This window comes from Hemitrygon akajei, chromosome 22, assembly GCF_048418815.1.
Source record: "Hemitrygon akajei chromosome 22, sHemAka1.3, whole genome shotgun sequence".
NCBI classification, from domain to species: domain Eukaryota; kingdom Metazoa; phylum Chordata; class Chondrichthyes; order Myliobatiformes; family Dasyatidae; genus Hemitrygon; species Hemitrygon akajei.
In genome coordinates, this window is record NC_133145.1 from 9,191,582 (window position 1) to 9,215,846 (window position 24,265).

The 24,265-nt window shown below is 41.6% G+C and overlaps 1 protein-coding gene across 1 annotated transcript in view; it reads right to left on the bottom strand.

The window, feature by feature from the left end:
- The window catches only part of acox1 (acyl-CoA oxidase 1, palmitoyl), a 60,874-nt gene that overhangs the window by 23,728 nt on the left and 12,881 nt on the right, over positions 1-24,265 (bottom strand). The window contains exons 3-10 of the mRNA XM_073026666.1: positions 22,546-22,706; positions 21,416-21,523; positions 18,324-18,443; positions 16,041-16,156; positions 14,818-14,987; positions 13,834-13,996; positions 11,259-11,449; positions 5,616-5,792 (exon numbers count right to left, since the gene is read on the bottom strand). Of these exons, the coding sequence (XP_072882767.1) occupies positions 5,616-5,792; positions 11,259-11,449; positions 13,834-13,996; positions 14,818-14,987; positions 16,041-16,156; positions 18,324-18,443; positions 21,416-21,523; positions 22,546-22,706 (1,206 nt within the window). The remainder of the gene's footprint in view (positions 1-5,615; positions 5,793-11,258; positions 11,450-13,833; positions 13,997-14,817; positions 14,988-16,040; positions 16,157-18,323; positions 18,444-21,415; positions 21,524-22,545; positions 22,707-24,265) is intronic.

A 24,265-nucleotide genomic window follows, 5' to 3' on the forward strand; every position in this document is an offset into this window, starting at 1 on the left:
GCAAAGCATTTGATAAGATACCCCATGCAATGCTTATTGAGAAAGTAAGGAGGCATGGGATCCAAGGGGACATTGCATTGTGGATTCAGAATTGGCTTGCCCACAGAAGACAAGAGTGGTTGTAGACGGGTCATATTCTGCATGGAGGTCGGTGACCAGTGGTGTGCCTCAGGGATTTGTTCTGGGACTCATTCTCTTCGTGATTTTTATAAATGAACTGGATGAGGAAGTGGAGGGGTGGGTTAGTAAATTTCCTGATGACACAAAGGTTGGGGGGGTGTTGTGGATAGTGTGGAGGGCTGTCAGAGGTTACAGTGACATTGATAGGATGCAAAACTGGGCTGAAAAGTGGGAGATGGAGTTCAACCCAGATAAGTGTGAGGTGCTTCATTCTGGTAGGTCAAATATGATGGCAGAATATAGTATTAATGGTAAGACTCTTGGCAGTGTGGAGAATCAGAGGGATCTTGGGGTCCAAGTCCATAGGACAATCAAGGCTGTTGCGCAGGTTGACTGTGTCTTCAACTGGGTCCTATAAAGCTGTAACATTACCTCTCAGCTCTTGCGTTTAAGAGCCGAGGTGTAACATTACAGCTTTATAGGACCCTGGTCAGACCCCACTTGCAGTACTGTGCTCAGTTCTGGTCACCTTACTATAGGAAGGACATGGAAACCATAGGAAGGGTGCAGAGAAGATTTACAAGGAGGTTGCCTGGATTGGGGAGCATGCCTTATGAGAATAGGTTGAGTGAAGTTGGCGTTTTCTCCTTGGAGTGACGGAGGATAAAAGACAACCTGATAGAGGTGTATAAGATTATGAGAGGCATTGATCGTGTGGCAAGTCAGAGGCTTTTTCCCCCAAGGCTGAAATGCCTAACAAGAGAGGGCACAGTTTTAAGCTTTAAGGTACAGAGGAAATGTCAGGGGTACGTTGTTGTTGTTGTGTGTGTTGTTTTTTTTAATACAGAGGTTGGTGAGTGTGTAGAATAGGCTGCTGGTGACAGTAGTTGAGTCGGATATGATGAGTCTTTTAAGAGACTCCTGTATGGATCCATGGAGCTTAGAAAAATAGAGGGCTATGGGTAACCCTTGGCAATTTCTAAAATAAGTACATGCTCGGCACAGCATTGTGGGCTGAAGGGCCTGTATTGTGCTGTAGGTTTTCTATGTTTCTAATTTCAAAGAGGCACCAACAACAACCTGACGCTCACCAGCTTCGAAACGCTGTATCACTTGCACTCTCACATCCATGCTGATGCTTTTCCTAGACACCTTCAATGTTCTACCCTCACTGGAAGTTGCAGGCCATTTTCCCAGATATTATGAATGAAAAGAATGGAATAAATTGGCGAGAGAGCAAGAACATTTTCCCATGTGGGGGAGGCAGAGCATGAACTAATACATGATCGGCTGTGAGTGGCTCAGAGCATATGTAAAGCATTTTCATTGGCTGATTGAATATTTACTGTAATGGCAGCCGCTCAATAAGTTTTAGTGTTGTTTAGAATGAACTTCTGTCATTTTAAATTTCATTAAAGAATTGTAACAAATCAGCACTACACAAGGTGGCATTATACAGGGTCTTAGTGTATTAGACACTTCAACCCTGGGAAACGAATATTCCCCGTCTCTCTATGCCTGTCAATCTTACAAACCTCTATCAGATCTTCCCTCAGTTTCTGCCGCTCCAGAGAAAACAACCCAAATTTATCCAGCCTCTTGTGATAACAGATGCCCTTTAAACCAGGCAGCATCCTGGAAAACCTTTTCTGCACCCTCTCCAAAGCAATATCTTCCTATAGTGGGGTGGCTCAAAATGTATACAACACTCCTTTTACTCAGAACAAATGTGACTTGATCACAAAGAGGTAGCATAAACTGAAAATTGTTAAGTGATTTTCAGTGACTATTTTGGAGGCAGTCATCCTGGTAGAAAAAAGGGATGGATTACCCATACAAACTCCAAAAAGATTTTGATAAGGCTCTGTGTACAAGTCTCTTTGGGCAAAAAGCAAAACACAGATACATATAACAGAGGGTTACAATGATTACAAGGGAGCAGATATTGTGAACGGTGGCCCAGGGGTATCGGTATTAGATTGAATGGCAAGCTTCAGAACAAGACAACAATGCAAAGTCATAGCCCAGGTTGTACATGGGCATTGTCAGAAGCGTGGATCCATGAACACTTCAAAGCACTAAGGCTGAGGCTCAAGTGAAAATAACAAAACAAGAAGTATACCAAATTTAAGAGTCTCAAGTAATAAAGGACATAGGTGAACAGGTCTTCGGCTTTCTTCTATTTCTCCACATTGCTGCTGTGTAAGCAATTCACATTTAGATCACAGTATTTATAGTATTTTAGGTGCATCAGTTTTGGTTTTGTGTTACTTATTTTTAATATTCTCAATTAAAAACATTGATTCTGCTTTTTATTAAGTTTATTACAAAGTATAAAGTCTTTCTGCTGAACACAAATTATACAATTACAGTAACAAACTAGAACAATCTAGACAAGAGGCTCCCAACCATTTCTATGATATGGATCCCTACTAGTAACTGATGGGTCTGTGGACCCCAGCCTGGGAACCTCTGGTCCAGTCCCTGGTTTTTAGAGGGCATCTTTCCTCCTTGGAGTTTGCTTTTATTTTTTAGGTTTTTACTTTATGTACTTGTTCCTAGCTTTCACCAGCTTGCTAGATATGATTAACTGTAGAAAAGCTATGTAAAAATTCCAAAAGTATAGCAGCATTAATATTTATCCCTAAAAATTTGTACTGAGATACATCTACGACCAACTATATGACTTGACATGGGATGATTTTTGACAATTTGCCACTTCTCAGACAGTAAACATCAGCACCATTCATCTCTGCTCTAGATCACAGTGATTGCAGCACAATCTCAATAGGAGTCCCGGGACCCCAAAACATAGCCTGTCAGCACATTTTAACCATAATATAGGTGTCCTGTTTTTCAAACATTCGCTTTACGACACCTCACTGTTATGAATGACCTACATAAGTTACCTGTTTTCACTAACAGAAGATGTTTTCCCTGTTACGAAGAAAGGCAGCGCATGAAAAAGGCAGCGAGCGTCCCGAGCAGCCAAGCTCCTCCCCCGGAACTACATTCCAGCCACCATTGCTTAAACACATGCCTGTGAGCATCTGTGCTTTATGTTGATTGATTTTGCGCATCCGTTAGCAAGATGAGTTCTAACGTATCAGAACAGCCTAAAAGAGCTTGAAAGGGTGTTACACTTAGCGTAAAACTAGACATAATTAAACGTTTCGATCGTGGTGAACGAAGTAAGGACAAAATGAGTTTGGCTTGTGGAAGTTGACGAAGATGAATTGAAGAGGTTTTGGCATCCCATGACCAATAATAGATGAAGAGCTGATGCAATTGGACGAGGAAAGGATAACAATCAAAACCGAAGGAAGAAGTGAACAGACCGAAAGTGAAGTCGTCCAAGAGCTGAATGTGAAGCCACTGTGTGAGATTTCGCTGCGATTGACAACGCTGCAATGATTGCAGAAAAGTACGACTTTAATTTTGAAAGTGTACGTAGGTTTAGGGCATACTTGCAGGATGGTTTGAGTGCTTACAAAGAACTGTATGATAGAAAAATGCATGAGGCTAAGCAGTCAAGCAGACTGTCGTTTTTCAAGCCTTCCACGTAAGCCACAGCAAACAACGAACCTTGACCTTCAACATCGAGGTAGGCAGACATAGAAGATGACCCGCCTGCCCTGATGGAAACAGACGACGATGAGAAGACACCCCAGTCTCCTCTACCTCTCACCACTCCAACCTCCAATGACTCAGCTTAACACACTATCATCAGTGTGCTCGCTGTCTTCCCGATTCCAGTAAGTGATACTACACTGTACATACATTATTTCTACTTTATATAGGCTGTGTATTTTTATGTGTTATTTTATATGATTTGGCAGCTTCCTAGCTTAAAGGTTACTGGAGAGAGTGTTTCTGCCGAGAGCACTTGGCTTGCGTGAGATTTTCGCTACAGTGGACAGTTCTGCAATGAGTGCAGAAAAGTATTTCTACTTTATATAGGCTGTGTATTTATCATATCATTCCTGCTTTTACTATATGTTACTGCTATTTTAGGTTTTATATGTTATTTGGCATGATTTGGTAGGTTTTTTTTGGGTCTGCGAACACTCACAATTTTTTCCCATATAAATAAAAGGTAATTCCTTCTTCACTTTACGACATTCCGGTTTACGAACCCTTTCGCAGGAATGCTCTACCTTCGGATGGCAGGGGAAACCTGTAGAACACAGATCTTGTGCCGACCATGTAACCTACTTTAGAGACAGCCTAGAATTTTCCTAGCGTATAGCTCTCTGTTTTTCTAAGCTCCATGTACCTATCTAAGAGACTCTTAAAAGACCCTATTGTATCCGCTTCCACCACTGCCTCCAGCAGTGCATTCCACGCACTCACCACTTTCTGTGTGAAAAACTTAACCCTGACATGTCCTCGGTATCCATTTCCAAGCACCTTAAAACTATGCTCACTAGTGTTAGCTACTTCAGCCCTGGAAAACAGCATCTGGCTATCCCACAATCAATGCCCCTCATCATTTTACACACCTCTCACCCTCCGTCAACACAAGGAGATAAGGCCAAGTACACTCAACCTATTCTCATAAGCTACGCCCTCCAATCCAGGCAACATCCTTGTAAATCTCCTCTGCACTCTCTCTATAGTATCCATATCCTTCCTGTAATGAGGTGACCAGAACGGAACACAGTATTCCAAGTGGAGTCTGAGCAAGGTCTTATACAGCTGTATCATTACCTCACAGCTCTTGAACTCAATCCCATGGTTCATGAATGCCAACACACCAGACGCCTTCTTAACAACACTGTCTACCTGCGCAGTAGATTTGAGTGTCCTATTGACATGCACTCCAAGATCTCACAGATCCTCCACACTGCTAAGAGTCTTACAATTTATATTATGTTTTCAAATTGGACCTACCAAAATGAACCACTTCACACTTGTTGAAGTCCATCTGCCACCTCTTGGCCGAGTTCTGCATCCTATTGATGTCCCGCTGTAACCTCTGACAACCCTCCAGACTATTCACAACACCCCCAACCTCTGTGTCAACAGCAAACTTACTAATCCACCATTCTACTTCCTCATCCAGGTCATTTACAAAAATCACAAAGAGGAGGGGTCTCAGAATAGATCCCTGCGGACACTACTGGTCACAGACCTCAAAGCAGAATACAAACTATCTACAACTACCCTTTGGCCTACTGTGGGCAAGCCCATTCTGGATCCACAAAGCAAGGTCTCCTTAAATCCCATGCCTCCTTGCATGGGGAACCTTATCAAATGTCTTACTGAAATGCATATACACTACATCTACTACTCTAGCTTCATCAATGTGTTTTGTTACATCTTTTTAAATTCTTTTTTAAATTCACTAGAACATGCAGTGTCAGTAACAGGTGGTTGTCCTACACAGGGGATTCTGAAGGTAAAATGGTCATACTAGGAATATAAAAAGATGACGAATTCAGAAGGAACGATGCACCCAGACCAGCTAAAACAGGACTGTACCACCCACTCACCTGGCTGCTCGCAGTTTGTAGGCTTCCACTAGCCTATTGACATCATCGATGTCGATCACTGGGGGCCGGCTAGCTACTTGCTGGGGCTGGATGTGGCTGTGCAAGTCACTCAGGTACGACACGGTGCCTGACAGCCTCTGTCCAGACTTAGCCTGAGAATAACTCTTAAACAGGTATCTGCAACAATGAAGAAAACAGATGATCCATTATCGAAGCAACACAAACCTCCAAAGGTGCACATGGTTAAGGGGACTGAACAGTGAAATGACATTACAAAATGACAGGGATACGTCCACCCTGGTGAATCAGTGTAAATAATGACTGCCAGAGGATGGTAAAAGACCATAAGACATAGGAGCAGAATTGGGCCATTCAGCCAACAGGTCAGCTCTGCCTTTTGATCGTGGCTGATTTATTTTCTCTCTTAATCATATTCTTGTCATCTCACCTTAGCCTCTGACACCCTTACTAATCAAGAAGCTATTAATTTCTACTTCAAAAGATAGAAGTGGGTACAAAGACAGGAAAAGTTTAGACGGATAAGGGCCAAATGGAAGGAAATGGGACTAAAGGAACAGAATCAGATTTATTATCACCAGCATGTGACGTGAAACTTGTTAACTTAGCACCAGCAGTTCAATACTTAATACAGAAGAGAAAAAATAATAACAATAAGTAAATCAATTATTGTATACATATAATAGATTAAAAACTGCAAAAAAAGAAACACTGTATATTTTTTTTTTTTTAAAGTGAGGCAGTGTCCAAGGGTTCAATGTCCATTTAGAAATCAGATGGCAGAGGGGAAGAAGCTGTTCCTGAATCGCTGAGTGTGTCTTCAGGCTTCTGTACCTCCTACCTGATGGTAACAGTGAGAAAAGGGCATGCCTTGGGTGCTGGGGGTCCTTAATAATGGACACTGCCTTTTTGAGACACCACTCCCTAAAGATGTCCTGGGTACTTTGTAGGCTAGTACTCAAGATGGAACTGACTAGATTTATAACCATCTGCAGCTTCTTTCAGTCCTACGCAATAGACCCCCCCCCCCCCCCCAATGCCAGACAGTGATGCAGCCTGTCAGAATGCTCTTCATGGTACATCTATAGAAGGATCTAACAGCATTTCAACAAACAGTCTGATCAGGAGGAATCGGCATGATTTTGTGCATGGGAAGTCACTGTTGATGCATCTTTGAGTTCCTTTGAAGATACAGCCAAAAAGGTAAACGGAGGATAGGGCAGTGGACATTGTCCACTTGTACCTTAGCAAGGCCTTCAATAATGTCCTACAAAATAGGTTAGTCTGGAAGGTCAGGTCCCCTTGGAATCCAGGCAGAGCTAGTTAGGTGCATTCAAAATTGGCTCAGAGGTGGGAAGCAGAGGGTAGTGATTGAAGGTTGGTGACAAGTGGTGTTCTGCAGGGGTTGGTGTTGGGACCCTTGTTATTCATATCTATATAAATGATTTGGATATAAATGCACAAGGTTTGATCAGCAAGTTTGCAGGTGACAGAATTAGGTGGGGTTGTTGATAGATTGATAGAAAGGTTGTCCTATCTTTTGTAAATAAGGGCGCAAATTTTCAGAAATATTTTGCATTTATCTCTTAAATTATAAGTAATTTTTTCAAATGGAATGCAGCTAAAAGCTATATCTATTTTCATTTTCTTAATGTATGTTAAAATTCTTTTTCTTTTCACCGGTCCATTAAGCCCATTAACATTAAAACTTAAAAAATTCAGTAAATTAGTCATTATTTTTAACAGGGTTACTCCAGACTATAGTAATACCTAACTTTTCAACTTTTGTAGTACCTTGGGGAATCTTTTTAAAATTCTCCATGTTGCTATGTTGCTATTCACCCCCCCCCCCCCGATTGTCCAGGCAAAGAAAGAAAAATAGATTATGAAGAAAAAAAACCAAAATACCTCCCTACTAATGTTGTGAATAAAGAAAAAACACATCACCCCACTCCGCTGTGCGGGTCATGGCAATCGCCATGATTACACGTGAATCCCGTAGCAATTGATCTGAAGTTCCCCCAGCTCCCCCGTAACATAAAAAAGCATATATAAAAGAAAAAATAATATCACTACTCTCGATTAATATTTCTCAAGTTTTTACCTTTCTCCCCCTGTATCATATAATTAAGAATATATTTAAATATTCTTCTGTCCTTAAACATCCATTAACTCCATTCACTGTCCCTGTCTTCATCGTTAATCCATTTCACTTTTAAATCTTTGGCTGTGGTTAGCGAATATTTGGGTGTTCTTGTACAAATTCTTCCGCATCCCAATAATCAGTAAAAGATCTTCTTTTTCCGTCATCCAAAAAAATTATCACGGTTGCTGGGTGGCGCAATATAAATTTACAACCCTTTTCCCATAAAACTTTTTTCACTGGGTTAAATTCCTTCTTTCTTTTCAAAAGGTCATAACTTATATCAGGATAGAAAAGAACTGTTTTCCTTTCCATCATCAATGGCCCATTTCTCTTTCTGGCACGTTGGGTAGCCACCTTCAGGATCTTTTCTTTATCTCGATATCTTAAGCATTTTATCAAAATTGATCGTGGGTTTTGATCAACTTGAGGTCTTGATCTTAAGGCTCCGTGAGCCCTTTCAATTTCAATTAACTGAGTTCCTTCTTCCATTTCCAAAATTTCCGGAATCCATTTTTGAAAAAAATTTATTGGATCCTCTCCCTCTATACCTTCTTTAAGTCCAACAATCTTAATATTATTTTGTCTGTTAAAATTTTCAAGTACATCCACTTTTTCCAACAACTGTTTTCTTTCTGACATCCAGGCAGAAATATTATCTTCCATTTTATTCACTCTATCAATGGTGTCTCCCGTTATTTCTTCCAAGTTTTTAATTTTCTTGTCCATTTTGTCCTGTCTTTTCATCATTTTATCAAACATAATCTTCATATTTTTAATATCTTTTTAATTACTTTTAATGCTTTTAATTCATGCATTATTTGCACCAAAGATTTTTTTATGTCTCCAATATCACCTCCAACCTCTTCCTGTTGCTCTTCTTTGTTTGTCTCTTCATCTTCCTCTGATTTATCCAGAGAATCTGATTCCACATATTCACTTTCAGTTCCAATCATAGCTGGGATTTGTAGTTTGGGTTGCTCGTGTTTGCACATGCCCCTTCCTTACACATGCGCAATTCCTGTTGCTCTTTTTTTTTTGGAAACGGTTGATGTTGCCGCAGTTTCCTGTTCTGTATCACCGGAGGTAAAATGCACTTGAGCCCGAGGCTCTTTCATGGCGGCCGGCCTTGATTCTTTTCCAACTTGTGTTGTCTTCAAAGTAGTAGTTTTCTTCTGCTTCTGTTTAGGAGACACATCTTAAGACAATCCTGAGTAGTTAATAAGTTTTTTTTTAAAAAAAAGTATTTACTAACTTTTCTTCACTTAAACATTATTTTACTGGATTTTGGTTTTTTTTTTTTTATTTATTTTTTTTTACGGGAGAGCTGGATTTCCACGTCTCGATCCTATGTCATCATGTGACGTCCCCCCGGTTCTGTACATCTGTAGTTTCTTTGACTGTGAGCCCAAGATGTCATGGCAGCGTAAATCACAGGCTGTCCTTGTGTCTCACAGGCTATTCTTATCAGAGAAATTCCCTTTTGTCCAGCTTGAACCAGTTTTCATCACAAAGGAAGATCATGGGGCAGGTTCTTAGTCAGAGCAAGCAGGTTACTCACTCGTGTGCTACCCATTCACTGTGTTAAACTATTATTTATGTATTTATTATGAGCATCAAATAAAATGACTGTAACAAGATTTGTGCCTCATTCATGACTTCTGAAGAACCTTCTGGATAATATCATCTCTTGATCCAGCAAAAACCTTGCATCAAGACTCAGTCATGACCCAAAACATGAAGCATCTCTTTGCCTCCACAGATACTGTTTGACCTCTTCCAGCAGTTGTATTTTTGCTTCAGAATCCAAACTTCACTACAGTACAAGTGAGAGCATCTGTAGTCACTTGTTTCCAAATGTACCTAGTTTTGATAAAAAGGCATCAATCTGAAACATTGTTTCTCCTTCCATAGATGCTGACTGACTTGCTAAGTAATCCTATCATTTTCTGTTTGTATTTAAGATGTCCAGTGCCCGTGGGATTTTGTCTTTTATAGACAATAGACAGTAGGTGCAGGAGTAGGCCATTCAGCCCTTCCAACCAGCACCACCATTCACTGTGATCATGGCTGATCATACACAATCAGTACCCCGTTCCTGCCCTCTCCCCATATCCCTTGACCCTGCTATCTATAAGAGCTCTATCTAACTCTCTCTTGAAAGCATCCAGAGACTTGGCCTCCACTGCCTTCTGGGGCACAGCATTCCACATATCCACCACTCTCTGGGTGAAAAAGTTTTTCTGCATCTCTGTTCTAAATGGCCTATCCCTTATTCTTAACTGTGGTCTCTGGTTCTGGACTCACCCGTCACCGGAAACATGCTTCCTGCCTCCAGTGTGTCCAATTCCTTAATAATCTTATATGTTTCAATCAGATCCCCTCTCATCCTTCTAAATTCCAGTGTATACAAGCCCTGTCGCTCCAATCTTTCAACATAAGACAGTCCCGCCATTCCGGGAATTAACCTTGTGAACCTATGCTGCACTCCCCCAATAGCAAGAATGTCCTTCCTCAAATTTGGAGACCAAAATTGCATACAATACTCCAGGTGGGGTCTCACTAGGGCCCTGTACAGCTGCAGAAGGACCTCTTTACTCCTATACTCAATTCCTCTTGTTATAAAGGCCAGCATGCCATTAGCTTTCTTCACTGCCTGCTGTACCTGCATGCTTGCTTTCATTGACTGATGTACAAGAACACCTAGATCTCGTTGTACTTCCTTTTCCTAACTTGACTCCATTTAGATAGTAATCTGCCTTCCTTTTCTTGCCACCAAAGTGGATAACCTCACATTTACCCACATTAAACTGCATCTGCCATACATTTGCCCACTCACCTAGCCTGTCCAAGTCACCCTGCATTCTCATAATATCCTCCTGACATTTCACACTGCCACCCAGCTTTGTGTCATCAGCAAATTTGCTAATGTTACTTTTAATCCCTTCATCTAAATCACTAATGTATATTGTAAACAGCTGCGATCCCAGCACCGAACCTTGCGGTACCCCACTGGTCACAGCCTGCCATTCCGAAAGGGATCCATTAATCGCTACTCTTTGTTTCCTGTCAGCTAGCCAATTTTCAATCCATGTCAGTACTCTGCCCCCAATACCATGTGCCCTAATTTTGCCCACTAATCTCCTATGTGGGGCTTTATCAAAAGCTTTCTGAAAGTCCAGGTACACTACATCCACTGGCTCTCCCTTGTCCATTTTCATAGTTACATCCTCAAAAAATTCCAGAAGATTAGTCAAGCATGATTTTCCCTTCGTAAATCCATGCTAACTTGGACTGATCCTTCTACTGCTATCCAAATGTGTCATAATTTCCTCTTTTATAATTGACTCCAGCACCTTTCCCACTACTGACGTCAGGCTAACCGGTCTATAATTCCCTGTTTTGTGTGCTGTCTTCTTAACTAGCAGTCTGCAGCATCATCACAGGTCTATAATTCCTTGTTTTGCGTGCTGTCTTCTTACCTAGCAGTCTGCAGCATCATCACCGTGTTCTCTCCTTCGTAAGTGCAGGAGGGTGTGAATGTGACATAGATGTCAGGGAGACCACTGGAGCGCGAGTACCCATGACCCCCACAAGCCATGCGACATTCCTCAATTCCTGCAGTGGCCACCCAAGTGGTGAAGGCCTTCAGTCCGGCAGACAGGGAGTGAAGCTGGAAACAGACTAGAGTTTTATGGTAAGGTGGTGGAGATTGGGTGGGAGAAGAACAAACAAACAGACATCTAGGAGCCACAAACCACAGCTGTACACATCTTTGGATCAGACCTCATTTGGAATAGTACCTTTAGCTGGGACACTGTATCAAGAATATAGAGCCCTTGGAGGGGTTAAAGATTCATCAGGGTGATATAGGACCCAGAAAGTTAAAGGATATGCTATATTATCTACACTTCTATTTCCCCAGTGACAGAATATAAAGATTTATCTAATTGTAGCTCTGGATGCTGGAAATCATTAAAACTGGTGAAAAATGCACCCAAAAAAAGTGCTGAATTTCTAATCTGAAGTCACGCTTTTACCTAAACTGACCTTGAATTCACCTTCCATGAACCAGTGCAATCACCTTCTGAGGGGAACTAAATGCTTAATTAGCAAAATATCTACTGCAATACAAGCTTGTCATATGTATTGAAGGATTCCTGTATTACTAAAGAAATGGGTGAATTTTATCAGCTACCGAGTGGGCAGACAGAGGAAACTTTCTGATCATTATAGCCATCTGAAGACAGCATCACCTGCAGGCACAAAGGCACTTAGAACCAGTGTTACAGATCAGTTAAAGTGATCTTGGAACAGTGTGCAGTCAATGTCTCAGGCCAAAACCCTTCAGCATGACTTTGGCAGGGCTGTATATCCCTGAAGTTTAAATCTTCCTTTCCATAGATGCTGCCTGGCCTGCTGAATTCCTCCAGCATTTTGTGTGCTGCTCAGATTTCCAGCATCTGCAGAATGTCTCCTGCTTAAAGTGAACAGGCTTGATTAAACTTTTAAAATTTATCAATCTTTCAAACTGAATTGGCTGATTTAACACTTTGCACACATTGCAGTAGATTTTTACCAGCAGTGTTTGTGATGATTAAGGTTCCAAAACAATGAAGACATAGATATTAACATGTAGGAACTGGTCAAAAGATCAGCATTTCTGCTCACGACTCAATGATATTGAGGACGTGGGAGCAAGCCCACTTCCTGAACAGCTACAGGCAGTGTGGTAAGATGCCAACCACTGTTAGGCTGGAGTTCCAGGTCTTCAACCCAGTGACAAGGAACGGTGACATAAACAAATCAAAGCTGTCAATGACTTAGAAGTGATGCTGTATCATGCAGTCGCTGCCTTTGTCCCTCCAAATAATGAAAATGGTAGCTTTAGGAACTGCTTCTTAGAGAGAAGCATGGAGTGCAAGGTGGGTGAAATATCAGGACCATAAGCATCTGTGACCCCTGAATGCCAAGCCAAATTCTTCATTTCTTGCACTGGCCACCCAGGTGGTGAAGGTCTTTAACCCAGCAGACATGGAGTGAAGCTGGAAACAGACCAGAACTGTTAGCACAGCGTGTAAGGTGGCGGGGATGTGGAGATCAAAAAACAGACCTTTGGGGGTGAGCCATAGAAATTATAGCTCTACAGATCTGTGGTTAGACTTCACCTGGAAAACTGCCTTTAGTTTGACCATATTGACCCTAATCACTACAGTTTAGCAACACTATGACCACTCAGAACTTCACACTAAAATGAACTTTGTTTTGTTCCAATTGTCTTTTTTACTGTAATAATTGTGCATAATTTGTTTATCTTGTGAATACTGCTTATGCAATGTGCCTGTGACACTGCTGCAAGCAAGTTTTTCATTGTACTTGTGCATATGACAATAAACTCAACTTTGAATCAGTGTGGCTGTGGTGTAAAAGAAGCTGGAGGTGGGCTGTAAACTCCACCATCTTACCTCACCTCACAGCTCTAGTTTGTTTCCAGCACCATTCCCTGTCACTTGGCTTGCAGTGGTCACAGGTATCCACAGTCCAGTGGTCTCCACTGGCAGCTGTAGCACTGGGCCACAAGACAGGACTCTGACTGGAGCCATGACTCAAGACGAACTAACACCTCATACATATCTGGGTGTACTGCTTTTATATCTGCTTAAATGCCACTTGGTGAAAATGAGGGAATGAAATAAAACATGGCAAGGAGACAGGTGCAAGGCATTGTTTCTTGGACAGTCTCATTTTTTAAGTCTCAGACATTAGATGGTGATGTTGTTAGGTGTGTTTGCTACACTGGTGTCCTACCCCATGATGCTTTTGGTACAGGAGAATGAGGGTGGAAGGAGAAGGGACAAATCTTACTGATGTCTATCACTGCTTCTGCTAACCCCAAATAAAGGCAGATTTGACATAAAATGGGTCAGGGATACATGGAAAACACTAGAACAAAGAGCACTTGTGCTTAGCTCTTACAGAACGTATATAGATTGATTTTCCCCCAAAAAAGATAATGCAATCACACAGAGCATTCCCCACTCCATCAGAGCCCAATACCTCAGGCAACTGACTGTAGTCTCCATCGTTGATATCCCCAGTGATACGTTGGTACATGTCCCTCATGAAGTTTCCCACAAAGCGGAAGGCGTAGGCAGTTGCCAATAGGGGAAACAGCTTGTACTGTTGAGTCTGATAATCCAGTATCTGTGGTTCTGGAGCACTAGGGAGACCAATCACCTATGGTGAATGTTACTTAAACATGAAGCCCCTGCTCCTGTAGTCATTTACTGCCATCTAAGTACAGCTTAATTTAAAAGCTTCCACATTTCCTCTACTCCTTTTATACTATATAGCAAAGGCAAAGTAGCTCATACTTCCCACTGTGTAACATCAAATTCATTTATAGCATCTGCTCACACAATACTTTCAAGTGCAAGAACAATGAACCATCTCCGTGTACTTGATGGCAGTTATATTGTGGGATACTCATTACTATTGGATGTGTAAGTAGCATACTCCAAATATAGGACTTAAAGTTTTGATATGAACAACACTACAACATGGCTATTAACATGCTTATCACAAAAAATAATTCAATGACATTCATAAACTCTTCTGTGGCCAGAGCAATGAGAATGCAGAACTTACTCTCATGGAGTAGTTGGGCTGTGTAGTAAAGGCTAGATGAGCATGGGAGGAGGTGGGGAACAGAGTCATGGAATTAATGGACAAATGCAAAGTGGCAGCATATGGCCTGGTATGATCCAACTGAGCAAAAAGTTTCCAAATAAAGTAGTTGTAACTGTAAGACCAGGATATTAATGATTGGAAAAGGGCAACCAAGTCTTGACAGGTTTGTCTGCTGGTAGCATCTAGGCCCAAGTCTCTCTTCCAGCTCAAGATGAATGAGGTGTGTGGATATCACTGCATCTGCCCAAAACTCAACAAGTCACTGAACATCTTTCACTGTGGTGGATAGTTGGCTTTAAGCACCACAAACTTATTCTGCCAGTCTCTCACACTCAAATATTCGACACTTACCCAGGTTTCAGCTCTGACTGGTGTCGAACAGCACTGTAACGGACAGCAATGGTACATGCTTGAGACAATACATGTGCTGATTCTCCCACTATCATGCAGCGTATGAAGACCATTGTACCGTACGTTAGCTTATCACTTGGAGGCTTCAAGTAAGTCCCATCTGGCATCACCTTTTGAAACAGAAGGGAATTTGATCCAATCACTGCACATACCAATCCTCATAGAGCGATTAGAAGTGGAGAGAGTGAGCAGCCTCAAGTTCCTCGGTGTCAAGGTCTCTGAGGATGTAACCTGATCCCAACATATCAATGTAGGCAAGACAGCAGCTATACTTTATTAGGAGTTTGAAGAGATTTGGCACGTCAACAAATACACTCAAACACTTCTATAGTTGTACCATGGAGAGCATTCTGACAGGCTGCATCACTATCTGGAATAGAGGGGCTACTGCACAGGATTGAAAGAAGCTGCAGAAGGTTGTAAATCTAGTCAGCTCCATCTTGGGCACTAGCCTACAAAGCACCCAGGACATTTTTAGGGAGCGGTGGCTCAGAAATGCAGTGTCCATTATTAAGGATCTCCAGCATGCCCTTTTCTCAGTTACCATCAGGTAGGAGATACAGAAGCCTGAAGGCACGCACTTAGCAATTCAGGAACAGCTTCTTCCCCTCTGCCATCCGATTCCTAAATGGACATTGAAGCTTTGGACACTACCTCACCTTTTTTTAAAACATGCAGTATTTCTGTTTTTGCATATTTTAAATCTATTCAATATACATAATTGATTTACTTGTTTACTTAATGTTTTATTTTATTATTATTTTTTCTCTTCTGTATTATGTATTGAACTGCTGCTGCTAAGTTAACAAATTTCACATCACATGCCAGTGATAATAAACCTGATTCTGATTCTGAACAAGGAATATAATTTGTAATGCATGGCAAGAATGGGGGGTAGCAGGCTGAGCAACTTGGAAGGATCAGTGAACATACTGAGTCAGTAGAGCTCTAGTGGAAGAATCAATGGGTGGCAACATGAAGAAACTGCATTAAAATCAGAAGAGATGCAGGTTGGTCAAACAATTCCCCAATTTTAACCAGTTTATTGCTAAATCAAGCACTACTTCTTTTTAGCACAGTGCAGGTGAAGGCAGAAAATAAAATATGCCGATCTTAACCATACTGCATTGACAGAATTTTGCCTCATTCACTCTACTCATTACCTTTGCATATCTCATTAGCATGTTTTCACGAGGAATTCGGATATTCTCCAGCTTTAGGAAGCCATTGTCCACCTGATCATATCCAAACTTCGGTCCAATATCACCCACTACCACACCTAGGGAGCAGAGAAGAGGGAGATTAGTGTAATGCACCATTGCCAAACAAGCCAGATCCGGCACGCCAAACTGGCTCCAATTCAGTATCACAAGCCAAGGATCAGTGGGTAAAACATCTCATCAAGACGGTGTTCCAGTCACTATTGAGCACCTGCAAATGGACAAGCATACAGGTAGATAGATAGATAGATAGATACTTTATTCATCCCCATGGGGAAATTCAACTTTTTTTCCTATGTCCCATACACTTGTTGTAGCAAAACTAATTACATACAATACTTAACTCAGTAAAAAATATGATATGCATCTAAATCACTATCTCAAAAAGCATTAATAATAGCTTTTAAAAAGTTCTTAAGTCCTGGCGGTAGAATTGTAAAGCCTAATGGCATTGGGGAGTATTGACCTCTTCATCCTGTCTGAGGAGCATTGCATCGATAGTAACCTGTCGCTGAAACTGCTTCTCTGTCTCTGGATGGTGCTATGTAGAGGATGTTCAGAGTTTTCCATAATTGACCGTAGCCTACTCAGTGCCCTTCGCTCAGCTACCGATGTTAAACTCTCCAGTACTTTGCCCACGACAGAGCCCGCCTTCCTTACCAACTTATTAAGACGTGAGGCGTCCCTCTTCTTAATGCTTCCTCCCCAACACGCCACCACAAAGAAGAGGGCGCTCTCCACAACTGACCTATAGAACATCTTCAGCATCTCACTACAGACATTGAATGACGCCAACCTTCTAAGGAAGTACAGTCGACTCTGTGCCTTCCTGCACAAGGCATCTGTGTTGGCAGTCCAGTCTAGCTTCTCGTCTAACTGTACTCCCAGATACTTGTAGGTCTTAACCTGCTCCACACATTCTCCATTAATGATCACTGGCTCCATATGAGGCCTAGATCTCCTAAAGTCCACCAGGGTCAAATGAATTCTGAATACAGCATGCAATACTTATAACATAGTCTGAATAATCATGTCTATCCAGTCTATGACAAATGCAGTCTCAGGGAGAAGCTCAGGAACCTTGGCTGTGAAATTGGTTATACCTAGCATTCACAATTATGCAATCCTTACATAAGAGTGAGCCACAGAGATCAAAAGGCCCCACGACTTGTGTGATGTGGGATCATATTCACTTCAGACTTATTTATCACATGTACAAAACATACAGGTACAGCATTGCTCATTTTAACAACACCCAAGGATTCACTGGGGGCAATCTGCAACTGTCACCATGTACTCCAGCATCAAGATAGCATGGCCACAGTGATCGGGAGAACAACAAAGAAAGCAACAAAACGGAACACAAGTAACAAAAACAAGCCCCTTTCTTCCCTCCCTCCCACCCACCCACACTGACAGTCCTCCAACTCCAGAATAGCCTTTGAGCCTCGGCCACAGGGCTATGACTGCTGATCAGCCTTCAATGTCAGTATTGACCCCCAGACTAGCCAATGGTGGGACCCTGCAGCTCAAACTCCAAACACGCTGACTGACCTGCCCTCATGCTTCCTGTTCAGACTGATACACTGACCTGGGACAGCTTGACAACCATGGACACCCTACATCCCATGTCCACATCGCTGGCCTTTTGAATGTGGAGCAGAACCCTCAACGCCAACTATACCTTCCTCATCACCGATCTATGTCGCTGGACTTCGAATGCAAAGAAGTCTGACCTCTGACTCTTCTATATCAGTCTTTAAACCCTAACCTGACTCCTAACTTCCCTCTGTCTCCAAAACCATCTCTGTGAACTTAAAGAGCAATCAAGTCACAATCTCAATGGAGACCACAGCTTGGCACAGAGAAAATGGATGTGAAAAATAAGTCTAAAATTTAAAAAAGTTTGTGCACCTACCAAACCCAACATAAAAAACTTTAAAAGATTAAACATTAGCATTGTTGAAGCTGACTAACTGAAGTAGCAGACCATATAACCCATCCTACTGTTAAGTTACTGGCTGATCTGCACCTCAACACAAGAAGCAAGGTTTTGGTCCTTGTATCTTGCTAGCTGCTGTTGGACACCAGTCAGACTGAATGATGAAACAGCGGGGCTTCAGCAAGAACCTGTAGCTTTAGAAAAAGAAGCTGGAGCATGTGCAGAGCAAGGTGACATGGGGAATGTGGATCCAAACCAGTGACAATGTGGATCATGTTCCTTACCAGGCAAGGGTTCGTGGGTGCCCATCTTGCGGATGGGCACAATGAAAGCGTGCAGCCCCTTACACTGGCCTTGGGTGTAAAGCTGAGCGAGGACAATGGCATGGTTTGAAGTTTTCCCCACTAGAAGAAAACAAAAGATGATAAACAACTGAGCAAATTCAAGCAGAGAAAAAGGTAAACATCTAAATTAAAAGCTCCTTTCACCTTTCCTCTTAAGGAGCAGGAGAATGGGATTTAAACAGCAAGTAACTTGATAGTAATGTAGCTGTATAACCAAAAATCTTACAACAGTGGAGGCTGCCATATGGTCACATGCCAGCACTAGCTCTTTGGAAGAGCTATTCAAGCATATCCAAAACCCTACTAAAGAGTTTATATTAAAAGTGTTCAATTTCTTTTTAAAAATACAGTCGGCCCTCCTTATTCGCGAGTTCCACATGCGCGAATTCAACCAACTGCGATTCAAGAAAACCCGGAAGTGCTCTTCCAGCACTTGTTGTTCGAGCATGTACAGACTTTTTTTTCTTGTCATTATTCCCTGAACAATGCAGTATAACAACTATTTTACATAGCATTTACATTGTATTAGGCATCATAAGTAATCTAGAGATGACTTAAAGTTTTGGGAGGATGTGCGTGGGTTATCATGGATCAGGATTTTAAAAAATCCGAAGTTCTCTTACTAAGTAAGTTGGAACAGGTACATCTGGTATTATTTAGCGTCAGTTAGTCAAAGGTTTGTCTTAGTATATAGTATATATTTTACCCTTCTATGCATATAAAATGCTTTAGAACGTATGTTTCAACGCCGGGAGGATCAAAAATCCGAAACCCCAAAACCCAATAATTAAACTACTGCATTGCTTAGTAATACAATCCCCTTATCCATGGGGGATTGGTTCCGAGACCCCCCATGGATACCAAAAAAAGCGGATGCTCAAGTCTCTTATTTAACCTGTCCTTGTGTGGTGGTCTTTAGGACCCAGCGGAACCCCGGACTTTATTTAACATGTCTCAGTGCAGTGGACATTAGGACCTGGCGATGCAGCTCTGAATTCACAGTGTTTCTGTTCACAAAAATAATCACCATTGAAAATAAGGTGGAAGTAATAAAGCGATCAGAAAGAGGTGAAACGCCATCGGTCATTGGAAAACCATTAGGCTACAGTCAGTCAATGATCGGAACAATTTTAATGGAGCATGTGAAAGGCCCTGCCCCGATGAAAGCTACAAATATTACTAAGCAATGCATGGTTTAATTATTGAAATACATATGCTTCTTAAGTGTTTTATATGCATAGAAAGGTAAAATATGTACTATATACTAAGAAAAACGTTTGACTAACTGACACTAAATAATACCGGATGTACCTGTTCCAACTTCAAATCTGACTTAAAAACGGACTCAGGAATGGAACTCATTCGTAACCCGGGGACTGCCTATACTTTTAAGTCATTTCTAGATTATTTATAATACCCAATACAATGTAAATACTATGTAAATAGTTGTTATACTGTATTGTTTAGGGAATAATGACAAGAAAAAAATAGTCTGTACATGCTCAAACAATGAGTGCTGAAGAGAGAACTTCCGGGTTTTCCCAATCCGCAATCGGTTGAATCCGCACATGCGGAATCCGCGGATAAGGAGGGCCAACTGTATTTGTAGCTTTCATCGGGGCAGGGCCTTTCTCACCTTATCCTTCAAAATTGTTATGATCGTTGACCAACGTATCCTAACGCCTTTCCAATGACTGATGGCTTTTTATTATTTCTACTTTATTTTGAATCGTGATCATGATTATTTTCGTGAACAGAAACACTGCGGATTCAGAACTCCGCCGCCGGGTCCTAATGTCCACCTCACTGAGACAGGTTAAATAAGGTCTGGGGTTCCAGTGGGTCCTAAGGTCCACCGCATTGAGACAGGTTGAATAAGGGACTTCAGCATCCGTGTTTTTTGGTATCCGCGAGGGGTCCCAGAACCAATCTCTTGCGGATAAGGAGGGCCAACTGTATTAATTTCTATCACCCACCATGAAAAATGTCTGAAACCTTTGCAACTATAAACATTGTATCTAGATTATACATTATGAAAGAAAATAGTGATGAATAATTTGGTGCAAGTTTATTATGTAAAAGTTTCCAGAAATTCTATTGAAAAGCTGGTGACTTCAAAGTCTGTTTCTTCTATCTACTCTCTGAACCAGTCTCTCTGAAAGCTCTGGGACTGAATTCCTGCATGTGCTGTGGAACATCTTGGGTACTTGCACTTCTACTAACTCAACCACTGTTTCTACTTGATGTTTCTACTGATCCAAATCCTAGCTGCTCCACAGGGTGACAAGTAATAACAAATCTGCGACAAGCAAAAATTTGATCCCTGACACTTGACATTCAATGTTAACACAGAACCCCTCATATTAATATCCTGGGATCACCACTGATCACAAATTCAAATGGACCAGGCATATAAATGCCTTGGCTGTAACAGTACAGTCAAGAATAATTCCCTCCCACACTCCACCCTCAAATCCACCCCACCCCAAGAGGCCTCTTTGCCATCTACTGGGTGGATAGTTACCAATCAGAAGTATAATTGAATACCTTTCCATTTCCGAAGATAAATATTCTCAAGCAGCCCACACGTTTGGTATCCAATCAACCACCCTAAGCATCCATTTCCTTTAACCCCAATATACAGTGGCTCCAGTGCGTGTCATTTACAGAATGTAGTGCAGCCTACTCTGAAAGCACCTCCCAAACCCATGACCTCTAGCAGCAAGGACATGGGAACACCACATCTAGCAGGTTCCCCTCCAAGTCACACACCATTGTGACTCAGGAATATAGCACATCTTGCATTGTCATTGGGTTGTAGTCCTTTAATTCACTCCCACACCAGAAGGACAGTATAGTATGTCAAGGTGGTAGTTCACTACTACTCTCCAGGGAAATTGGAGATAGGCAATAAATGCTGGCCTTGCCAATGTCACCTGGATTCCAAAAATGAATGTAAAATGCTAAGTAATGCATACATTTACTGCTGGCAAATCTTCCACTCAATAATAAACATCACTGTGCTCACTTACATCCTCCAGGCCACCATTTGATTGATGTCACAGTTGGGCTGTTCAGCACAAACTCTTGGGTGGAAGGATCATATGTTGCCGTTGTCTCCAAACCACGGATGAATGTGCCTGAAAATGACAGCCCAAAAATTGGCAGGAACTACCCTACTCACAGTGCACAACACAATAGAAGCAAAGCAACTTCATTGTTCAAGATGTAGTTGTTCTTGGGATGTGGCAACACAGGAAGGGCAACTTTTGCTGCTGGCCTTAGTTCCTTGAGGGTGAGTTGGAACTAGCTTTTTAAATAAAAAACAGTTCAGGTGAATTCACCACATAGACAGGGAATCATGCAAGCCAAATAATGTGGACAGGATACATTAAACCAGCTATGGTTAAAGGCATTGTACTCTGGCAATCCTCCAAGAGGACCACAACTTTGTCATGATTTGGAGGCTTGAGCGCCTCAATAACCTAGAGAGCTATGTTGGCAGGAGTCAGGGATTTGTGCTTTGGCTCTTGGAAGGGTCACCCATGCCAAACAGGTCAATGGGTAGAGGCCAGACTGAGAGTGGTCCACTGGTCCTCCAGGTTCAGGGGTTAAACAAAATTGTTACAGAAAGTGCAATGACAAATTATTCTACATCTGAATGTGATAGTATTCTTGAGTCTCCACCCAGGACTTGCATGACTAACAGAAGTGAAAACAAAGAGAAAGCTACTGACATGATGAAGGAAGCCCTGAACACCACCAGAGATGGAGGGCCTTCATTGTTGCCCTAAATGCCAGCAGCATAATGTAACATTATAATGTAACATAATTAGCATAATGTAGTAACACTCTGCTAATAGTTCATTGTAATCATTATGAGATGCGGAACTAATAGCAAAACACATAGGCAAGAACTTCAGTACTAAATGCCTACATGCAGAACAGGTGAGGGACTGGGAGAAATAGTTAAGCAGAAGCAAAGGAAACTTCCACTACCTGACTCACAACTCTAATGTATGACTACTAAGAGAATTAACGTGGGAGCTATTGATATGTAAACTAAACTACCCATTCCCTGACAAAGTAGGCAAAGAATCCCAGAGAAGCTTTATACTCTGATGTGCCCAAGAAGTCTAGACCATTGTAGCATGTACTATACCATGGCCTATCTCAGTCTGTGCATAAGTGCCAATGATTTGAAGATTCCAAGCTGGCATGAAGAAGCGATCTTGTTGTTCAGGAGTAGCCTGGTTGAGAATGGTGGGCAGAAACATGCCTAGGTGGAGATCCAGAGGCTCAGGCCGTCCACGATGCACATACCTATAAAAACACAGGCAGAGATTACCGGAAGAGACAGAGGCATACAGACATAGGAAAACAGAGGGTGAGAAGGAGCTACACAGCCATTGAGTTTCATTAGTAATCGGATTAACTCTTGCATGCAGCAACAATTATTGTCTATCATGGTTGAATTCTTATCAGCTTAATGCAAAAAAAAGAATGAATTTCAAAAACAAAGCACAAATTGAAATTGAGCACAAGATTGTCATGCATCCATCATGTTGTGTCCTCTTCTGAAGCATAACATCTCTTGTGCTCTGATCAGCTTTATTCCATTGAGTCAACTATTACGGCATGAAATCCAAGTACTTTTCTCTGAAACCGAGACTAGGAACATAACCTAACAATACCATATACTATATATTATATACATATTACATATACAGTATTATACAAATAATAACTTGAGATATAATCTTTGGTTCATATGCGATAATCAAAAAATCTATTCCAGTAACCTACTGATAACATGCAAAGAACCATAGGGATTATACAAAAAGGTCATGCAAAGTGACTCAAAAATGGTTCATCGAAACATGGATCAAACAGACTGTTGAGATTAAACTATACCTCACTAACCCAAAGAGAGAATTTTTTTTTAGCTGATATTTTGGTGATACCTGCATTTGCTAACTAGACTTTTTTGGTTGCACTGAAACATGGGGCTCTCAAAAGTATGAGATATAGCTTGCATCAAAGTGACATCATATTGAGGGGCATCCTATAATACCAACACCATTCCCTCTGTACCAATCAATAAGCTTGGCCTTTGCCCCTCCCTCTGCAACTGGATCCTTAACTCCCTCATTGAGAGACCACAGTCATTATAGATTGGAAATACATCTTGTCGCTGACCATCTTCATGGGCACAGCTCTAGAGCGTGCACTTAGCCCACTGTGTTAATATCTTTACACCCGTGACTGCATGGCTATGCACAGCATAAATGGCATTTATGACAGCTGCTGGCAGAATCTGGTGATGAAGACAGATCAGCTGGTTGAATGGTGTAACAACTTTGCACTCAATGTCAGTAAAATCAAGGAAATGTTTGTGGACTTCAGGAAAGGGAAGTCAAGGGTCACACACCAGTCCATATCAAGGGGTCAGCAATGAACACCATCTATTTTTTGCACTAATTTAATATTTACTAAAATTTACAGTACACCTATTCCACTGTACTGCTGCTACAAAACAACTGCATGACAGATGACAATAATACAGGAGAGACAGTTTGCACCTGAAGTGGAAGGGGAATAATATCCTAGTTAAAAAAATTGCTAATACTGCATTGAGTGAGGGGCAGGGTGTTGCACAGGGAAGGTTAAACTAGAGTTCCAGAGGATAGGAACCAGAATGTCAGAACATATAGTGGCAAGGCTGTGGAGACCTCAGACAAAAATCAAGAATCGAATGGTTCTTGAGCATGGTGTGACTAATGTTCTGAGCTGCAGCATTTCAATGCAAGAAGCATCGTAGGAAAGGCAGATGAGCTCAAGGCATGGGTCAACACCTGCAATTATGATATTGTAACCATTAA